Source organism: Prunus persica, chromosome G1 (genome assembly GCF_000346465.2).
Source record: "Prunus persica cultivar Lovell chromosome G1, Prunus_persica_NCBIv2, whole genome shotgun sequence".
In the NCBI taxonomy this organism is placed as follows: Eukaryota; Viridiplantae; Streptophyta; class Magnoliopsida; order Rosales; family Rosaceae; genus Prunus; species Prunus persica.
Genome location: NC_034009.1, coordinates 25,739,032 through 25,755,948, shown reverse-complemented (window position 1 = coordinate 25,755,948; position 16,917 = coordinate 25,739,032). Strand labels below are relative to the sequence as shown.

General features: G+C 40.4%; 4 protein-coding genes across 4 annotated transcripts; 2 read left to right on the top strand and 2 right to left on the bottom strand.

Annotated features, from left to right (window-relative positions):
* On the bottom strand, nt 51–5,668 carry LOC18788814 (ABC transporter B family member 26, chloroplastic). The gene is made up of 18 exons (XM_007225119.2): nt 5,063–5,668; nt 4,832–4,959; nt 4,599–4,641; nt 4,449–4,493; nt 4,214–4,336; nt 4,026–4,129; nt 3,608–3,662; nt 3,451–3,521; nt 3,191–3,293; nt 2,797–3,007; nt 2,534–2,607; nt 1,951–2,007; nt 1,789–1,863; nt 1,577–1,651; nt 1,219–1,500; nt 1,063–1,127; nt 927–987; nt 51–619 (listed from the first exon to the last, which is right to left on the bottom strand). Exons 1-18 carry the CDS (start codon nt 5,540–5,542, stop codon nt 539–541), a joined length of 2,133 nt encoding a protein of 710 aa, XP_007225181.2. The 5' UTR covers nt 5,543–5,668; the 3' UTR covers nt 51–538.
* LOC18790123 lies at nt 5,960–8,230 on the top strand. The gene is made up of 4 exons (XM_007222249.2): nt 5,960–6,539; nt 6,840–6,992; nt 7,100–7,305; nt 7,877–8,230. The coding sequence occupies exons 1-4, from the start codon at nt 6,060–6,062 to the stop codon at nt 8,082–8,084; spliced, it is 1,047 nt and encodes a 348-aa protein (XP_007222311.1). The 5' UTR covers nt 5,960–6,059; the 3' UTR covers nt 8,085–8,230.
* On the top strand, nt 9,328–10,215 carry LOC18788978 (60S ribosomal protein L27a-3). The gene has a single exon (XM_007223642.2). The coding sequence runs from the start codon at nt 9,606–9,608 to the stop codon at nt 10,044–10,046; it is 441 nt and encodes a 146-aa protein (XP_007223704.1). The 5' UTR covers nt 9,328–9,605; the 3' UTR covers nt 10,047–10,215.
* Nucleotides 11,073–14,539, bottom strand: LOC18792515 (protein DETOXIFICATION 29). Its single transcript, XM_007222425.2, has 7 exons — nt 13,939–14,539; nt 13,286–13,827; nt 12,522–12,608; nt 12,208–12,264; nt 11,770–12,127; nt 11,584–11,670; nt 11,073–11,466 (listed from the first exon to the last, which is right to left on the bottom strand). The coding sequence occupies exons 1-7, from the start codon at nt 14,302–14,304 to the stop codon at nt 11,374–11,376; spliced, it is 1,590 nt and encodes a 529-aa protein (XP_007222487.1). The 5' UTR covers nt 14,305–14,539; the 3' UTR covers nt 11,073–11,373.

The following is a 16,917-nucleotide window of genomic DNA, read 5'->3' as shown; positions in this document are numbered from 1 at the left end:
TATTACAGACTTCACACATTCACCAGCAAAGTTAAATCAGTCACAGGAAGTGGGAAACTAGGCCATTAGCGAAATAAGCTGGTATAATCATAGTCGAGATCCAATTTTTGCTATAATTTCATATGTTCATTTTACTCGGTTCTACATATCAACAGTGAGTAAACACACAAATTCTATAACAATTTTGTTGTATAAGTAAGTATGTTTCCCTGAGAAAAATAAAATGGCAATCCGGTTGTTCATTCAGCCGCAATCCAATGCATGCATCTGTGCTCTTTCAAATTACAGATGTTCCGAAAGGGAGAGTATGAGGCTGCAGATTCTGTTTGAAGATGGGGATGGCATCACTACAGAAGCTTCAGTGCTGCATCATCTATAGACCTTCCTTCACAGCTTTACCCGCTACAAGTTTTCATTTTCAAAGTATTGTATGGTTCAGCAGTAAGAAAGTTGCTTGGACCTCCATCATCCATAATGCATCTCATAAAAAATTAATCAAACAAATGAGTTCAACTCGTAGTGTTATGATACTCCTAGATCATGCCACAGCATCAGCTTGTCTTCTAGTCAGTCGTGCATAGAGGCCATCGTCAACAAGAAGCTCCCTATGACTGCCAGTCTGTGCAACACAAAAGATATATTCAGATTACATAATAAAATAACAGGTGTGAAACTTACTAAGCCGAGGTTGAGTGGTATGTACATCAAGCTCTCTACCCAAGCCCCATACCCCGAAAGAAAGAAAGAAAAAACTAATTAGTGCTCTAGTACGAGAGATTGTGGCCCATAAGGCTTTGTTGAAGTGGGCAGGAGTAATCCAAGTAGGGTTTTGAAAGTCCCATGTTGCTTCTTACCAATATAAGAACAGAAAACATTCCAAAATATATATCGTACAATACTTGTAAGAGACAGGCCAAGTTTCTAACCTCAACAATTCTACCAGCATCCATTACCACTATCCTGTCAGCAGCTTGTATGGTAGAAAGCCTGCACAAAGTGAGTAGGCCAACTTTTAGAATAACCCATTAAGACAATCAAAAGGGAGGATATTAGAGAACCAACCTGTGTGCAATAACCATGACAGTTCTCCTCGTTGTCTTGTCACTTCTGACAGCACGAAGAACACCCTGGATATAAGGGAGAATGTCACATCAAATTACTTATCCTTTTAAACCATTGTGATATTGGTGTGGGGAGCTCATTGCCAGAAGTGCTTACCTTGACATTGTGTTCACTCTCTGCATCCAGTGCACTAGTGGCTTCATCGAGGATCAAAATGGTTGGGTCCCTAAGAATAGCCCTGGCAATGGCAATTCGTTGCTTTTGTCCCCCACTGAGTAAATCATCATCAACAAGCGTATGATAACCATTGGGCAGGGCTAAAATGAAATCATGTGCATAAGCCTGCTTGGCAGCCCATTCAACATCCTCCTGTGTAATATCTCTAGTACATCCATAACTAATGTTTGAACTGATATCCATCCGAAAAAGTTTGGGTTCCTGTTTACATTCAAATTGTAAGAAGAAAAAATCTACATAATCTGCTAACTTTCATGCTGGAAACAATAATACAAACCTGTCCGACAAATCCGATTCTTTCCCTCCACCACTTGACGTCTAACTCTTGTAGAGGAAAACCATCAATCAAAATCTGCAATGAAAGCAATGTAAATTAATGGGCAAATGCGCTAAGCAAAATAATAATTCAAAGACCAAATTTCAGCACCATCAATCCTTCCATCTTTTTTCTACTTTTGTGGTAACACATTGATGGATGGCTTAATATACCTGACCATTTGTTGGCTCATAAAGACGGAGCAAAAGATTCACCAGTGTGCTTTTTCCACTACCACTAAGACCAACCTATGAAAATTAGGAGGTTTCAAAGTTAAGTGCTCAAAATTTACCAGGGAAAATAAAAAACCAATAAAGAGAGTCAGCAACACTCACAATAGCAACCACTTCATTAGGCTTCACCGATAAGCTGATGCTTTGCAGTACAGGTACCTATTCAAATGTCTAGTTATTTTCTTTTGGCATTACCAACCTTAACAACTTTAAGCAACAAAAGAATCACATAACTATTTTAATCAGCTAGCCTAGTCAAACGAAACAGGTGACATATAAAATGGTGTACTATAGGAATTTGGTGGTACAAATTTTAAATATAGTGTTAATGCTAGGTAAACTTAATTAGTGATCTTTATAATTATGCCACTAAAGGCATAGAAAAAAGAAAAAAAAAAGTAGAATGGGAGATACTCTAGTGTGAGAGACCCAAAAAAAAAAAAAAGCAGCTTCTAGTTAAAAAGTTTCCCTGCATAGGTACTCTACTCTTCATACCGTCAAGACAGTAAGGGACTCCAACACTTTTAGGGCAGTGTATGGTGGACTAGGAGACAGGGAAAGACCACGTTCAGGACATTTATTTCTATTTTAGCCACACTCACATTGTTCTCAAGTGAAGAGCATGGGGGATATCAGAAACATGGTTATCATAAACAGAACTTAGATGTTTGGATAGGAAAGATACCGTTGGTCTTGTAGCAAAATGAAAAGAAACATTTACAAACTCAACATGTCCAACCAGTCTTTGCAACCTTGAGCCTGCGCACAACAGAAAAAGTAAAATTAAATTAAAGAAATAAACATCATCATACAAATTCCAGGCATGCCAATACTGCAAGACATAAACAAATACACCATAAAAGGCAACAAAAAAATTATTTAACCTAAATATGACATGAAACAACATATTGATGTAAAACGTTCCACTGACATTCATAATTTCCTTGCCTTTTGATATAAATTGGTCGCTAGGCAAGAGATCCATTAATTGGAAGACTTTTTCACTTGCCCCAACAGATTGCATCAGAGAGGATAAATTGTCCCCCACCCACCATGTTGAATAAATTAGCCACTCGCTGTACAATATAAACTTTGTAAGTTTCTCTGCTGTAATATGACCAGCAAGAATAGACATTCCTCCTACCAGCACAGCAATGACCTAGAAAATTGTGTGTACCAGTAAAATAAGTCAACTACAAGGACTAGTAAGATCAAGAAAATAAAAATGAAACATTCTAGAATTAAAATTAAATTATCAATTCTTGTGTGAATCATGAACACAGAAAGTGGTTATTTTGAATACTAAAATCATATCTCTTTGAAAACATTGAAAAAGCAAGACCTGTGTTGAGTGATAAAGAGCATTGAAGCTCAAATTCCAAAAACCATATGCAGCACTTTGTCGCAAGCTTATATCAGCCAATTTCCCCAGCCACAGCTTGTACCTATACAACATACAGAAATAAAAACAACTCTGTCAACCACTATGAAACATGAGTACAGCGTTCCTGCTTGCCTATGCTAAATTTATTACATCCGTTGTAGCAACAAATGCTGAAATCTAAAAGACTGATAAAGGATGCAATTCTGTAGGATCCACACCTTCCAAGTTCTTGTTTTTCTGTTCCATAAACACGAACAGTTCTCACCAAAGAGAATGTCTCTTGCGCAACCTACATTACCAAAATCTGGACATTATTTAAATCACTTAGGAACCAAAATCTTCAACAAATTCATATTTAAATTTTGTTTATTATACCTCATTGGCAGAAGCAGTGAACTCCTGAGTTAGCTTTGCTGCCTTTTTCTGGTACCTACAACAAAGGTAAAAGTTTATGCCTCAGTTTCTTACAGCAACATTGAAAATATCCGAAAGAATGGGACTCAAGAACAACAAGCATTTGATACAGACATCTTGTTGTTCTGAAACCACAACCCTATACTTTTCCCAAGCACTACCTATTCCTTCCTTGTCCTCATAAAACGAGTGGCTTAAACCAAACCACATCTAATAATTCACATCCAAGGGTATACTGATTTCTAATGTTACCCATCCTTTTTTTTTTTTTGCCACACTTCCACTTCATAGTCTTATATTCACCGATGAATTAACAGTATTTGGCAAGGCATAAACATATAGAGGAAGAATAACTGATGAAACTGTGAAAAAGTTTTACCGGCCATAAATCAGCATAATTGCTGCTAAAGTAGAGCATATCACCAATATACATAAACCAAGAGGCCATGACAAAATTAACAAGTAGATCATCGCACCTGTCCCCTGAAAAGGAATAATGCAGAGGCAATTTAAATCTCAGAGTGTGGGCAAACTCCGAATGGGTTGTAATTTAAGTAGTGGTTAAACCTGAAGAACATTGCGTAATATCATATTCAGATCATTTCCAATAACCCGTGATACTTGCTGACAATCTGCCCCAAGCCTACTTGTCAAATCACCAACTGTTTCAGTGTCAAAAAAGAATATATCCTACAATAGAGATACTGCAAAATAAGTTAAACAATAAACTAACAGATCTAGAAAGTTATAACTTGATTGATAGAATTTTTTTTTCTGAAAGAAAAGTCCAATATTTCAGAACCTGAAGAAGAAGTGAAGAGTATAGTGTTTCCCTCATTCGCTTGACCTAAAATATGACATTAAAGGATCCAGTAAGCAATTTTGGGGGAAAAGCATGAGAGATGTTGGGGCAGAATTGAAAAGGAGGCAAAATCATGAGAGAGAAACTCACAAGGAGCATATTTGCAATGCCAAAACAGCATCCTCGTATACCACTGAAGTCCAGAAACAGAGTATGAGGTCAGCAGCTGTGTCAAATAACTGATCACTCATGAAGTTGGTTCAAATTCCAAACATCAAATATGGAGTGTAAACAATTTCAGAAAAGCTCCATGCTTTGATATTATTTTGACACTTGTAAGCTAATAAAAGAAGAAGGGAACTCTGTCCATACAAGATTTTGACCTGCAAATTCCCGAAACTACACAAAGAAGCACCAAGAGCCGCACATTCTGACGGAACACAGCGACTTCCCCGCTCTGTGCCGTAAATATTGACGCCGTCAAGTAATGCGGTATGGATATCTCCGAAAGCTGAAGCAAGCAGCAATGCCAAACAAAGCAACTCAGTGAAACCAAAATCCACAAAACTCAAATTACATGCCTTAAAGTTTGAAATAAATAAAAAAACACGAACCGCAGCGACAATTAGGGCAGAGAAAGCGGCAAAGATAACCCAACGGTCTCGAGAAACCAAGCCCCACATCCGAGTAAGAGCGCGCACCACAGTCACCGGCTTCGCGAATATTCTAATTTGAGCTTCATCGGAGAAGCTCCACCAAGTCCCGCCGGGCAAAATTGAGCGGAGAAAAGCGAAGAGTCTCCGGAGCCTTTCGAGGAGCTCGACCTCCGTTTCTCTGGGATCGTTCTTGTACTCTTCGGCTGCGTAGCCATTGATGGAGGTTGATTTTGGGGGAGAGAAACGAAAGCGTCTGGAATTAGAGTAATGGGGAGAGAGAGAAAGGCGAGGTTTCGTACTGGTTCTGGTTGCGGAGGTGAAATGGTGGAGTTTCTGAGGGGTTAATAAGATGAGAGGTTGTTTGTGGTGGAAAGAAGAGAGAAGGGGAGCGTGTAAGTTGCAGAGTGGCTTGACCATAGTTGAAGGAGAGAGAGACATTGGATGAAGCAAAGCTATGGCCTTTGCAGCTTGAAACTCGTTATATCCAATCCGCCTCTGGTCCTTTTTGTCGTGGAGACGAAGATGTGGAACTCGAGAGGTCACACATCAGCTCGTCACTCGCGGTTGCGGGTACGCATAAGAGAAAGCCGTAACAAAAAAATAAATAAATAAATTATTGGATGCAGAAAGTCTTCTTGCAAAACGACGACCAGGATGCCGTCGTTTTGGGCTCCAGTGGCGTGTTTCCCTCTGACAAGTCGAGGCTGCTACAGTTGCCACACGGCTCTATCCTATGACACGCCACGTTCACATCCTTTCCAACAACATTGCCCTCAACATATTCAGAATCTTGTTCAACAACTCAAAAGTTTGAAAATAATTTCCATGCAACTTTAAGGGTATTTTGGTCTAAATAAATCAACGACGCAAATACCTCTCTCTCAGTCTTTTCAGCGGGAACCCCATATCTTCCTTCTCTCTCTTTATCTCTCTCTCTCTGTCTGCCTCCGGCGCCATGGCCGTTGTTCTCGGAAACCTAGCTCTGCTACTAGACGTGTCGTCGCCTAGGACCATAATACTAGACCGGAAGATTCGTCCGGTGGCGCTTGATGCTCTTTTGAACCTGAACTTGAACTTGCCTAAGAGGGACTCTCACAGTCACGCGCACAACGGCTTTATCGTGGCCAAGGGGTTTGACTCGGACGGGGAGACTCGGAGCCAACGAGTCGTGGCTCGGGGCAAAGCGAATTCTAAAGTAAACGGCGTGGACTTTGACAGGGACGAGGAGGGTAACGGTAACGGGAATGGGGAAGATCAGGATCCGTTCGATTGGGAGAAGGAAATGCGGAAGAGGGTGAAGGAGATCGAAGAGAGGAAGGAGTTGGTGAAGAAAGCCGAGGAATTGCAGAGCCAGATAGAGGAGGATTATGAAGACGACGGCAGAGAAGAGACGGAGCAAGAGAAGCGGATGAGAGTGAGGAAAGAGCTGGAAAAGGTCAGTCTTTTATCTCCTTTGACCCTTTGACTCTTTCAGCTTACTATTTATTGTTTGGTTTCTCGGAAAACAGTGGAAAAGAAATCGTTCTTGAGTTCTTTTGTTGTTTTGTTAAATTCATGAAACCAATCTAGATGGAGATGTACGCATTTAGTTTGGAAAAGTGAAGCCTTGATTCTTGAAAGATCATTGCTTTAGATGTATAGCAAGTTTTAAAATTTCATTGTTGGTTACGGCCCGCCCAATGGGTAGTTGGAACGAGATTTGATTGGTTTATTTTGTGTTATGATTTGAATGCAGGTGGCTAAGGAGCAAGCAGAGCGGAGAGCCACGGCGCAGTTGATGTTTGAGTTGGGGCAGAAGGCTTATGGAAGGGGCATGTACGGTCGTGCCATTGAGTTTTTAGAAGGCGCACTCACAATCATTCCTAGGCCTACGTTATTTGGTGGTGAGGTTGGTTTAGCTCCCCATTGGCTATGATGATCTCCTTTTGGCAATTGTGTTAATGCTGCAACATGTTTGATCACTGTGTTGATGGAAATTGCTGTCATGGTTTTCAGATACAAATTTGGCTTGCTATGGCCTATGAGGCTAATAACCGCCATGACGATTGCATTGATCTTTACATGCTATTGGAGAAGAAGCACCCCAGTGTCAGCATCAGACGCCAAGCAGCAGAGCTTCGCTACATTTTGCAAGCGCCAAAGCTCAAGATAACCCAAGAAGAGATGGTAACCATACCACTCATTGGTTCTAGTTATGACAGGTATTGGTGCTTTTCACTCAACCATATCGTGCATTTTAATGGTTGATTGGACCTATGGTTACTGTACTATTGTATGTGCACATCTGTGTTTCCTCTGGCAATTGTATGTGCATATTCCCCGCCCTCATTGTCAAACATTAGACCTTTCAAAGCCACTTAATTACTAAATCCTTGTTTAGACAGTGATACCGAAAGTTAACCTCTTGAGGAAACTATTACATAGTCACTTTTAGGGATTGGTGACTATCAGGATCCATCTGGAAGTTCTCTTAATTAACATTCAAGTCTGTCTGAAATCAGTGCCTTGGCCTTTTGCCCCACTTTTCATTGCTGAATTTGTGTCTTGCTTTCCCATCAAACACTCTTTCTTACCACACGAAGCCCCAATCGGACAGGTCAATGAAGTTGCTTACCCTTGTCTTAGTCTTCTAGTTCTTGGGAAGCAGGGCTTTTAAATAACATATGGGCCTTGAAACTGTTAGATGTATTTTGTTCATGGCTCAGATTTGGTCATTTCAGCAACTCTATGTTTTCCTTTACTAATGAGGTTTTCGATGCTTGAATAATGCAGCTACGCCGGAACGTGGAGTGATAAATACAAGGACAAGGATGAGAGGAGCAGTGGGACAATAACCAATCAGCTCCCATCTTCGAAAGACTATTTCGGGGACTTCATGGTATGGCGACCTCCAATTGGACTGGAGAAAAACCAAGTCTTTTGGATAAGTTTGACGTTGTGGTTGGGTTTGGTTGGAGCTGCCCTCTTTCTTCAAAACTGAACTATATATACAATACAAGCTTTAGTATCACTGTATTTGTGAATCATTGAGGTGTTCATCATCTTATTAGTGTAATTATATGTTGTTCATGTAATGTATGTACATTTCATGGTGAAAATATTAAATTTCTCTAGTTCTTTCTCAAAGGCGACTATGTTTTCTCAAGTTCTGTTTTTGTTTTTTTTTTTTTTTTTTGGGTTCCAAATATTCACCGTCTTGTTAGAAGCTATAACATGAAATGTATTATACAAAAATGTAAAATATATATTAAAATAGGGTTATTTATTCAAATGGTCTTTAAATTTATACCCGAGTTGCATTTTAATCCATCAATTAAATTATTTGTTTAAATGGTCCACCAACTTTTTATTAATCGGTGCATTGGTCATATCGTTACACTCCATCAATATTGCTGTTAATTTGAGGGTTAAAATTATCAATTTATACTAAAATATTAATTAATTAATTAAAATAGAGATAGAGGGAGAATGCATAAGGGGTGGACAGTGGGTGTGGGTGGCTCTGCCTTCTTCTTTTCTCTCATCATGGAGAAAACATAAATTTCTTCATTTTCTTAATGAAGAACAGATAAAAAATCAAGTGATAAATAAAAACAAGAAATATCCCCTTCATCTCATCCCACGTCTATCCTACGGAGCAACAAAAGTGAAACAACTTTTTTTTATTTTTCCATTTTTGCAACTCCAACAAGAGAAATCCAATACCATAAATTGATCAAGACACCCATGTCCTTCTCCCTCAATCCTCTGCTCCCATTTCTTACGATTTAGCGGTGCAACAAGCTAGCTCCACCATTCAAACCTATTGCAGAGCTCAACTCGTGCCACCCACCTTGGCCATCGAAGTCGGAGAAGTCATGTATGAATGAAGTCGTCATTGTTGTCATCTCTCCCGCGTTGATGTTATTTGGTTGTATAGGGAGGGAAGAAGAAGAAGAAAAAGGGAAACGAAAACTCCACTATGAAAAAGTCGTATTTACCCTTCCTATTCTCCTCACGTGCAGTTCACGTAACTAAAACTCACAGAAAAATGTAATGATAGACTAACTCACTGAATAATAAAGAGTTGGTGGACCATTTGAACTAATAATTTAGTTGAAGGATCAAAATGCAATTTGAATATAAATTTGAGGACTATTTGAGTAAATAACCCATTATCTTGATCTGGAAATATTCAAAATAAAAACCCTAAACACTGTCAAACGGGTCACGATATATAAACCCAGTGAATTGGACGATTGGGCCAGAGGACGAGTACAGATTGATATGGCTGGAAAACAAGGAAACCCTAACTCAGCCCAGAGTCCAGAGCCTCATCCGCAACTCAATTATCACATTTATCCTTATTTGAACGGCCCAACCCCCAAACCCTTAGGGCAAAAGCGTAAACCCAACACATTTCCACCAAATAAATATCCCAAATCCCAGCTTCAGTCAATCTTCTGTGAGCCGCCGAAACCCTAGGTGAGCGAGAGAGAGGCGCAGAGAGAGAGAGAGAGAAATGACGACCCGATTCAAGAAGAACCGCAAGAAGAGAGGCCACGTCAGCGCCGGGCATGGTCGTATCGGCAAGCACCGCAAGCATCCTGGAGGTCGCGGTAACGCCGGAGGCATGCACCACCACCGCATCCTCTTCGACAAGTACCATCCGGGGTATTTTGGTAAAGTTGGTATGCGCTACTTCCACAAGCTCCGCAACAAGTTCTACTGCCCCATCGTCAACGTCGACAAGCTCTGGTCTCTCCTCCCCCAGGAGGCCAAGGATAAGGCCACCAAGGACAGCGCGCCGTTGATCGACGTCACCCAGTACGGCTTCTTCAAGGTCTTGGGAAAGGGCGCTTTGCCGCAGAACCAGCCCGTTGTGGTCAAGGCCAAGCTCATCTCCAAGACAGCTGAGAAGAAGATCAAGGAAGCTGGTGGTGCTGTTGTGCTCACAGCTTAGGTTTGGGTTGATTTTGGATTTTTGTCCGTTAGGGTTTTGGATTCAGTTGCTGTTTTTTTGCTTTTAAATTCTGGTTTAGACTCTTGGGCTACATTTATGTTATATTTTGAAAGTTTATCTAGCGGATATTTAATTAATGCTTGTTTTCAGATGAATGGGCTTTGCTTCATATATGCTTTTGATATGATTGTGGGTTTGTTTCATTTTTCGTGTTGGTAGATTTTTGTTCGCGTTGCTTAATACATTTTTGTGTGTTGTGATTATATGATGTGAAAAGCATAATGTGGCATTGGTCGCACTGAGCTAAAATCTGTTTATCTTGTTGTGAATATTTGGATTTTGTATCGATCTCATGGATCAAGGTATTTGCAAATGTGCGATTCGTTTCGTTTATATACCTGTGGTGTTGAAAATCCTCAACTTTATTGCTAGTCATATATACACTTAGTTAGACTTGAGTGCTTCTGGGGTTGTGGCTATGTGCAAGTTTTGGTAAATTTCATCCAACTTCTGATCAATTCCACCATTGTTGTGGTTAGTGGATGTTCTTAACCTGTGCTTGCTATTGCAATTTTCATGTGTTTGGTAATATTTATTAATTTGTTTAAGGGTTTCTAAAGCGAGAGCGAAGTCAAATCGAACTTGCTAGCAGTTCAATCATTTGTTGTTTAGCAGTTCAATCATTTATTGGATGGTCTTAATCTGCATTTGTAATTGCATTTGTGAATTTTCTTAGGCTTTACATGTATATGACATTGTATTGGTTACAAATTGGTTGAAGGGGTTCTAGAGGAGTAGTGTGCTGCCTTCATTATTAGGTGGATTTTGGCAAGGTTTTTCGGGTGTGTGCTGATGAACCATGTTAAATTTTGGGGACAGCTGCGTCTGCTGTTTGTATGTTGTTTTTTAAAACCATATTTCATATGGCGTTTCAGAAGCAGTTTCTATATGCTGCTTTTTTATATGGGTCGTCGATGGTTTCATTTCCTTGTTTATCTGTGTTTTCTTTAGCAACGAAAATGGGAATAAACTCCAAAAACGATTATATATGAATGAATTCAACTATGAATGTCATTATCATATTGCAATTACACTATCATCTCTTCCCCTGCCACTGATCTTCCGGCCAATCCACATAGGTCAGGCCGATCCGGTACTCAAATTTATTATAACTCAAAATCTCCAGTGAAGGACTAAGCTGCCAATTGTTGCAGAAGATTGATCCTTGCACTGAAATGAAAATGGCATTCCGGTGGAGCCATATTTCTGGATATGACTGTCCTTAATTAAATTTTGCCAACCTCTGCACTCTGTTTAATCTCGAGGTTCAAATTTCTACTTTGTTTCCACCGTTGTTCTGTTTGTCATCTGTATCTATATGCCCTCCCCATTTCCTTATCCTATCTTCAGCTATGGAAGCCTGCGTTTCATGACAGATTACGTCTCAGTTTACAGTGTATTATCATTGACAGGTTAGAAAATACGACACAAAGTCTTGTTCACTACGTTGAAGATCTGTAAATTGAAAGGCCCTTACCTCCTTGTTCCAGTTGGTTTTATAAATCATCACGAATAGGACGCACGTCTGAAGGACTGTCCCCATCAGCATCCCAATCCAAATGCCCTGAAAATGGAAATGAAGTGTATAATTATATTTGGCCAATTGACTAATAACTACGAAATACTAGATCGAAAGCTGGAAGAGGGCTTATTAAGAACTCACCTTAACACCCCAGTCAAGCTTGTAACCCATAATTAGGCCCAAGGGAACCCCAATTACATAGTAACAAGCTACGTTCACATAAGCCACTGCAGCTTGCCATCCAGCTCCAATGGCAACCCCGGAGAGAACAGGCTGGATGTTGTTTATGACAATGCAGGTTGCTAGCAATGGTGTGAGCTGCTTCACGAGGGCCTTAACCTCCGAGTCGCTTGAAAACAAGGCGGGGTACTCGTCTTTGAAGATGATGAGGATGAGCGAGAGGAGAACGCCAATGAAAAAAGAAGTCACTACGGCCACCACTAATGAGAACTTTGCTGTTCTTGGGTGAGCTGCTCCTAGTTCATTTGAAACTCTCACACTAGACACAAAAGTAATTGATTTCAATGGGTTGTGAAGTTTAGGGACTTGGGTATGTATTTGTAAGGCTTTGCCACTGACCTGATCGCTGCGTTCATGCCCATAGCAATCATCACCGTCCATCCCAATATGTTCATGCTGCAAAGCAAATATACCACAAGAAAATAATGATAATAGAAATAATAATTGACATGTGGCACAATTATGTATGCGTGAGTCAATTCATCTCGTGACACCAGAAGTCTAAAAAGCAAAAAAGAGTTGGTCGACTTTTCTTGATATGCCCCGCAAATATATTAATTGGGACTTATTGTTGGTGGTTCCATTCCATCATATTTCCATGGATACGATTTCTTAATAAAGAAATGGGGCCGGACGAAGAAAGAAGCACTGACCATATGGACAGGCCATCCACGGAAACTTCTGCGTTCTTTAGATACCCCGCAAATAGAATTAGTGCCATAAAATACCACACTTCCAAACTGCACCAAATCAAATCAACTTGTTATATTCATGCTCATGTGGTTTCGATCTATTAATTTATGAATATAACCCCAACACAAACACTAAACAGCAACAGATCTAAGAGTAAAAACTTTACACAAATCATTAAACATTAATTGTCTCAGGAGATGGGAGTGGAGGTAGGTCAGAGAATTGTGTAGCTTGAGGCAACTCGTCGTTGATACCGACAGGCAAAGCAAAGGGCATAATAAATTCAAAGTATGCAATGTAGCGGATCAAGAAAAAAGTCAAAATTAAATATCTGACGTGGACATGGGACCCATGTAGAAAATTAACATAAAAACCCAGACGCAGCTCTCTTTTTGTTTGTTGTTGTTGGGTAAATAAAAAGGTTTTTCCAGACGCGGCTTAGCTATCGTGATTGTGGATTGTGTATGACAATGTAAATTTGTTGTTTTTTAGGGAATTACATGCAGGACAAGCAAAGTACAGTTAATTATAACTTGTTTTTATTTCCCCTTTCGGTTACTATTCTTTTTTTTTTGTCGAAATGGGGGAATTTTTCGGTTACTTTACTAGATGTTTCATGTGTTTCATGCTGATAAAGAAAATAAAAAGAAAAAGTTATTTAATTATGTTGCTGTAAAATTAATAAATAAATAAATAAAAAGCGGTGAAAGTGGCGTTAAGTTACCAGAGCATGATTGCAGATGCGAGAGACAGCTTCACAAAACTCCAAAGATTCTGAAAGGCCTTCCACGAGAACCCAACCCAGGCTCGACCACAAGTCCCTGAAAAGATGTAAATCAACTGTGCCAACACGATGAACCACCAAGACACGTTCAGCACCACGGCCCCACCCACCAGGGCCCACCCCAGCTTCAGCATCAACAGCCAGCTGAACACCGTGTGCAGAACCAGAGCCACCGCGGCTATGGCCGCCATCACCATGATCTTGCTCTGCGCCTGCAGGAACTTCGCTATCGGGAAATTCATGGCGTACGCGAACAGCTGCGGTATCATCCAGATGGCGAACACTCCCGCCGCCTTCGATATCTCGGCGGTCTGCCCTATCAGCCGGAGCAGCTGTTGGGCGAAGATGTATAGAAAGCATAAGAGCACGCCCGTCGTGTTCAGGATCACCCATGACCTCTGCATGTATATCCCTAACATGTCCAGCTGTCCAGCCCCGAACGCTTGCCCGCACAGCGTCTCCAGCGCACTCCCCATTCCAAGCTTAAATTATTCAAAATTTCATTTTATATCAGAAACTGCGGCTTTAATAGTATTTCTCATTTGGTCAGTGACAAACTGACAGTGAGTTAGTATAAAGGGAGGGTTACGTACCATTACGCCGAAGGAGAACCCGGCGATGACGGAGTTTTCAATGGAGACGGCGGCGAGCTCTAAGGTACCGACCTGGCCGGCGAAGACTTGGGTGATGGCACCGAGGGAGTACTGGCAGAGGGAGGTGAAGATTGCGGGGCCAGCGAGGTACCACAGCTTCTTCGTTTCTTTGTAGAACTCGCGGAAGAAGTCGCGGAAGCTGAGGATGGGAGGGATGTCGTCGGCATCGGGAGTGAAGGAGGCGTTGGAAATGAAAGAAGGGTGTGCAGTTGCAGGGAAGGACTCTAGTTGGTCATGTAGCTGATCACGATCAGCATCACCAAACTCGTCTCTCGGCGACAGAAGTGGCTGCTTCTTATCCTCCATAGATGAGGAAAATTCGGGAGAGAGAGAGAGAGAGAGAGAGAGAGTTTTGTTGTGGTGTGTGTTGTGCGTTGTGTGTTTGGTTAAATTCTTAGGTGGCGAGAAAATAAAAAGGGGACTTGTGTAACGGCGGTGGAACCCAACTGCATGGAATTTGCATCAAGTGGCTCATATATGCTCAGCGGTCCGTTTTGGAGTTTTATTGATTAATTATATTATTAATTAACTTACTTAGACCGTGTGAGGAGGTTGTGATTATGAGTATGACCCTAACTAAGTTATCCCTCGTCCTTTACTTAGGTGTGAGAGGAGGTTGTGATTATATATGGAGACTTTGTTTGGTGTACCTTACAGTCTTCCTTTATTTATGTTCAGTGAGAAAATGACACATTTATTTTTTCTCTAGTCAAAGTTTTCTGTATATTTGTATAAAAATATATATAGCCGACCAAAATCTTTTGGGGAGATAAACTTTGGCAGACTGAGACGAATAGTTTGCTGTTTGCCTCAAGAGAAAAACCAATGGGTTGCTGTCTGTGTGGCGTGGATCTTTAGTAAAATTGGAATGGATGAATTTAGCTGATCATATTATTCATTACCCGACCACATGCAGCAGCAGCAACATACAAGTATTGAAACCTACGCCAATCTTGGCTTTACTAACAAATTTTATTTTTATTTTTATAGGGAATATATATACGTCCAAGAACAAGAAGATGATGAGTGACATAAATATATATGCATGAAAATTGTAATTTCATGAGATCGTGGTGCTTGCTCTTCTCTCCACGTTGTATGTATATGCCACCCCAAAACCCCATCTTATATATTTTTTGGATATATATTGTATAGCCTTCCATCTAAGTATAGCTGCATGCTTTTGGATAAAATCAAACCAATAATGATATGTTACGTGAAAATATTATTATGCGTGTGTCGTGATAGAGTTATTTTGTTATTCCCATTGCCTCAGGGAAGTCTTTGTCGTGAAAATATGATCATTGATTGTGTTGGATTCCCTTTTTCCTAGGGAATGTAAGCACATTACTGTATTATTTGTTTCATAAGGAAAATAAATATTCTCCAGAATAGAGAATTGGCTGGAGATAATTAGATTTAGGACCTCAAGAGAGAATCATATTCTCCACACTAGCTATTAGCTAATAGCTACGCTGACGTTGTGCATGAACTGTAATTAAATTCACTATTAAATTTGGAATTTTGGAGCATCTCATCATCTACGTGTACTAGACGAGACCAGATGCTTAAGAAATTCATTAAAATATAATGTGCCTGCAGGCTGCAGCAGCAACATCAAATATATAATTTGTATTAATATAATATATTTATTGGTAAATAGACAATAATAATAAGGCAAGGAGAAAAGATTCAAAAGTTTTCTTTCTTTCTTTTTTTAATTTGGATGGTTTTGGAAATTAAGTTTAATTTGGCTACCAGTCAACCCATAATAATAATAATATCATCGCTGTTGATATTTCTTTCTCAAGAATGGTAGTTGAGTTGAGTTGACCATCAACGTCATATCATATAAATCAAATCAGAGGCCAAATTCGATGCCAATGCTAAACCAGCAGTTTCTTAGACCATCATCCACAATGGACTATTAATGGGCTGAGCCGGAACCCTCAATTTGAGCCCAACGTATGTTTGTGGGCCGGCTCATTAAAACACTCCTCTTTCCTCTTTCCTCTTTCCTTAAGGAAACAAAACTACAGGAGGTTTCCGTTTCTTTGCGTGCGCTATAAAATCCAGAGAATTCACAAGTTACACAAAAGCACAAATGCAATGGAGAAGATAGAGTCGGATTTGAAAGGGTTCGAGTTGAAGCAGAGGAGCCTGGCCAAGGCGTACGATAGCGTACATGCGCCAGCTAATTCCTTCGTCATCTTTACTGTGCAGTAGAAGGACCTTGAGGATCACTTTGAGTCCACTCGGAACTCGCTAGAGGCCCGCTTCCGAGAACTCGAGGCCCGGGAGGAGGATATCGGAGTCCGAGAGACCAAATCGGAACCCAAAGATTGGAACTTTCGCTCCGAGATGGAGCCGAAGGCCGGCGAGTTGCGCGGCCTTAGTAAGATCAACTTGCATTCGCTTATGTCATTGATTGAAGAACACAGCGATGAGCTTCTTGTTCAGGAGAAGCTGTTGATGGAAGTTGAGAAGTATGTTAGAAAGAAGGAGATGGAGTTTTATTCGATTGACAAGCGTGTTAAAGAGAGGACAAAGAAATTGAATTGGGTTGAGAAAATCGTGGAAGAGAAGTCGAATTTGGCCGAGTCTAAGGAGGGGGAAGTGAAGGGGTTTCAAGAAGCATTGAACAAGTACGTTGCGTACATTGAGTTGAAAAAGAGGCAATTGAATGAGATTCTTGGTTCGATTGAGAAGCACAAGAAAGAGTTTGATTTGAAACAAGAGCTAATTGAAGCAACGAAAAGATCGATTGAGGAATGTGACAAGGAGTTGATATTGAAAGAGGAGAAACTTAGGTTGATTCAGAAATCGTTAGTGGAGTGCCCTAATACACTTGAATCCAAAGAGAAAATGATTAGGGAAATAGATTTGACAGAGAGAGATTTTGGTTTGCTTAAAAAATCA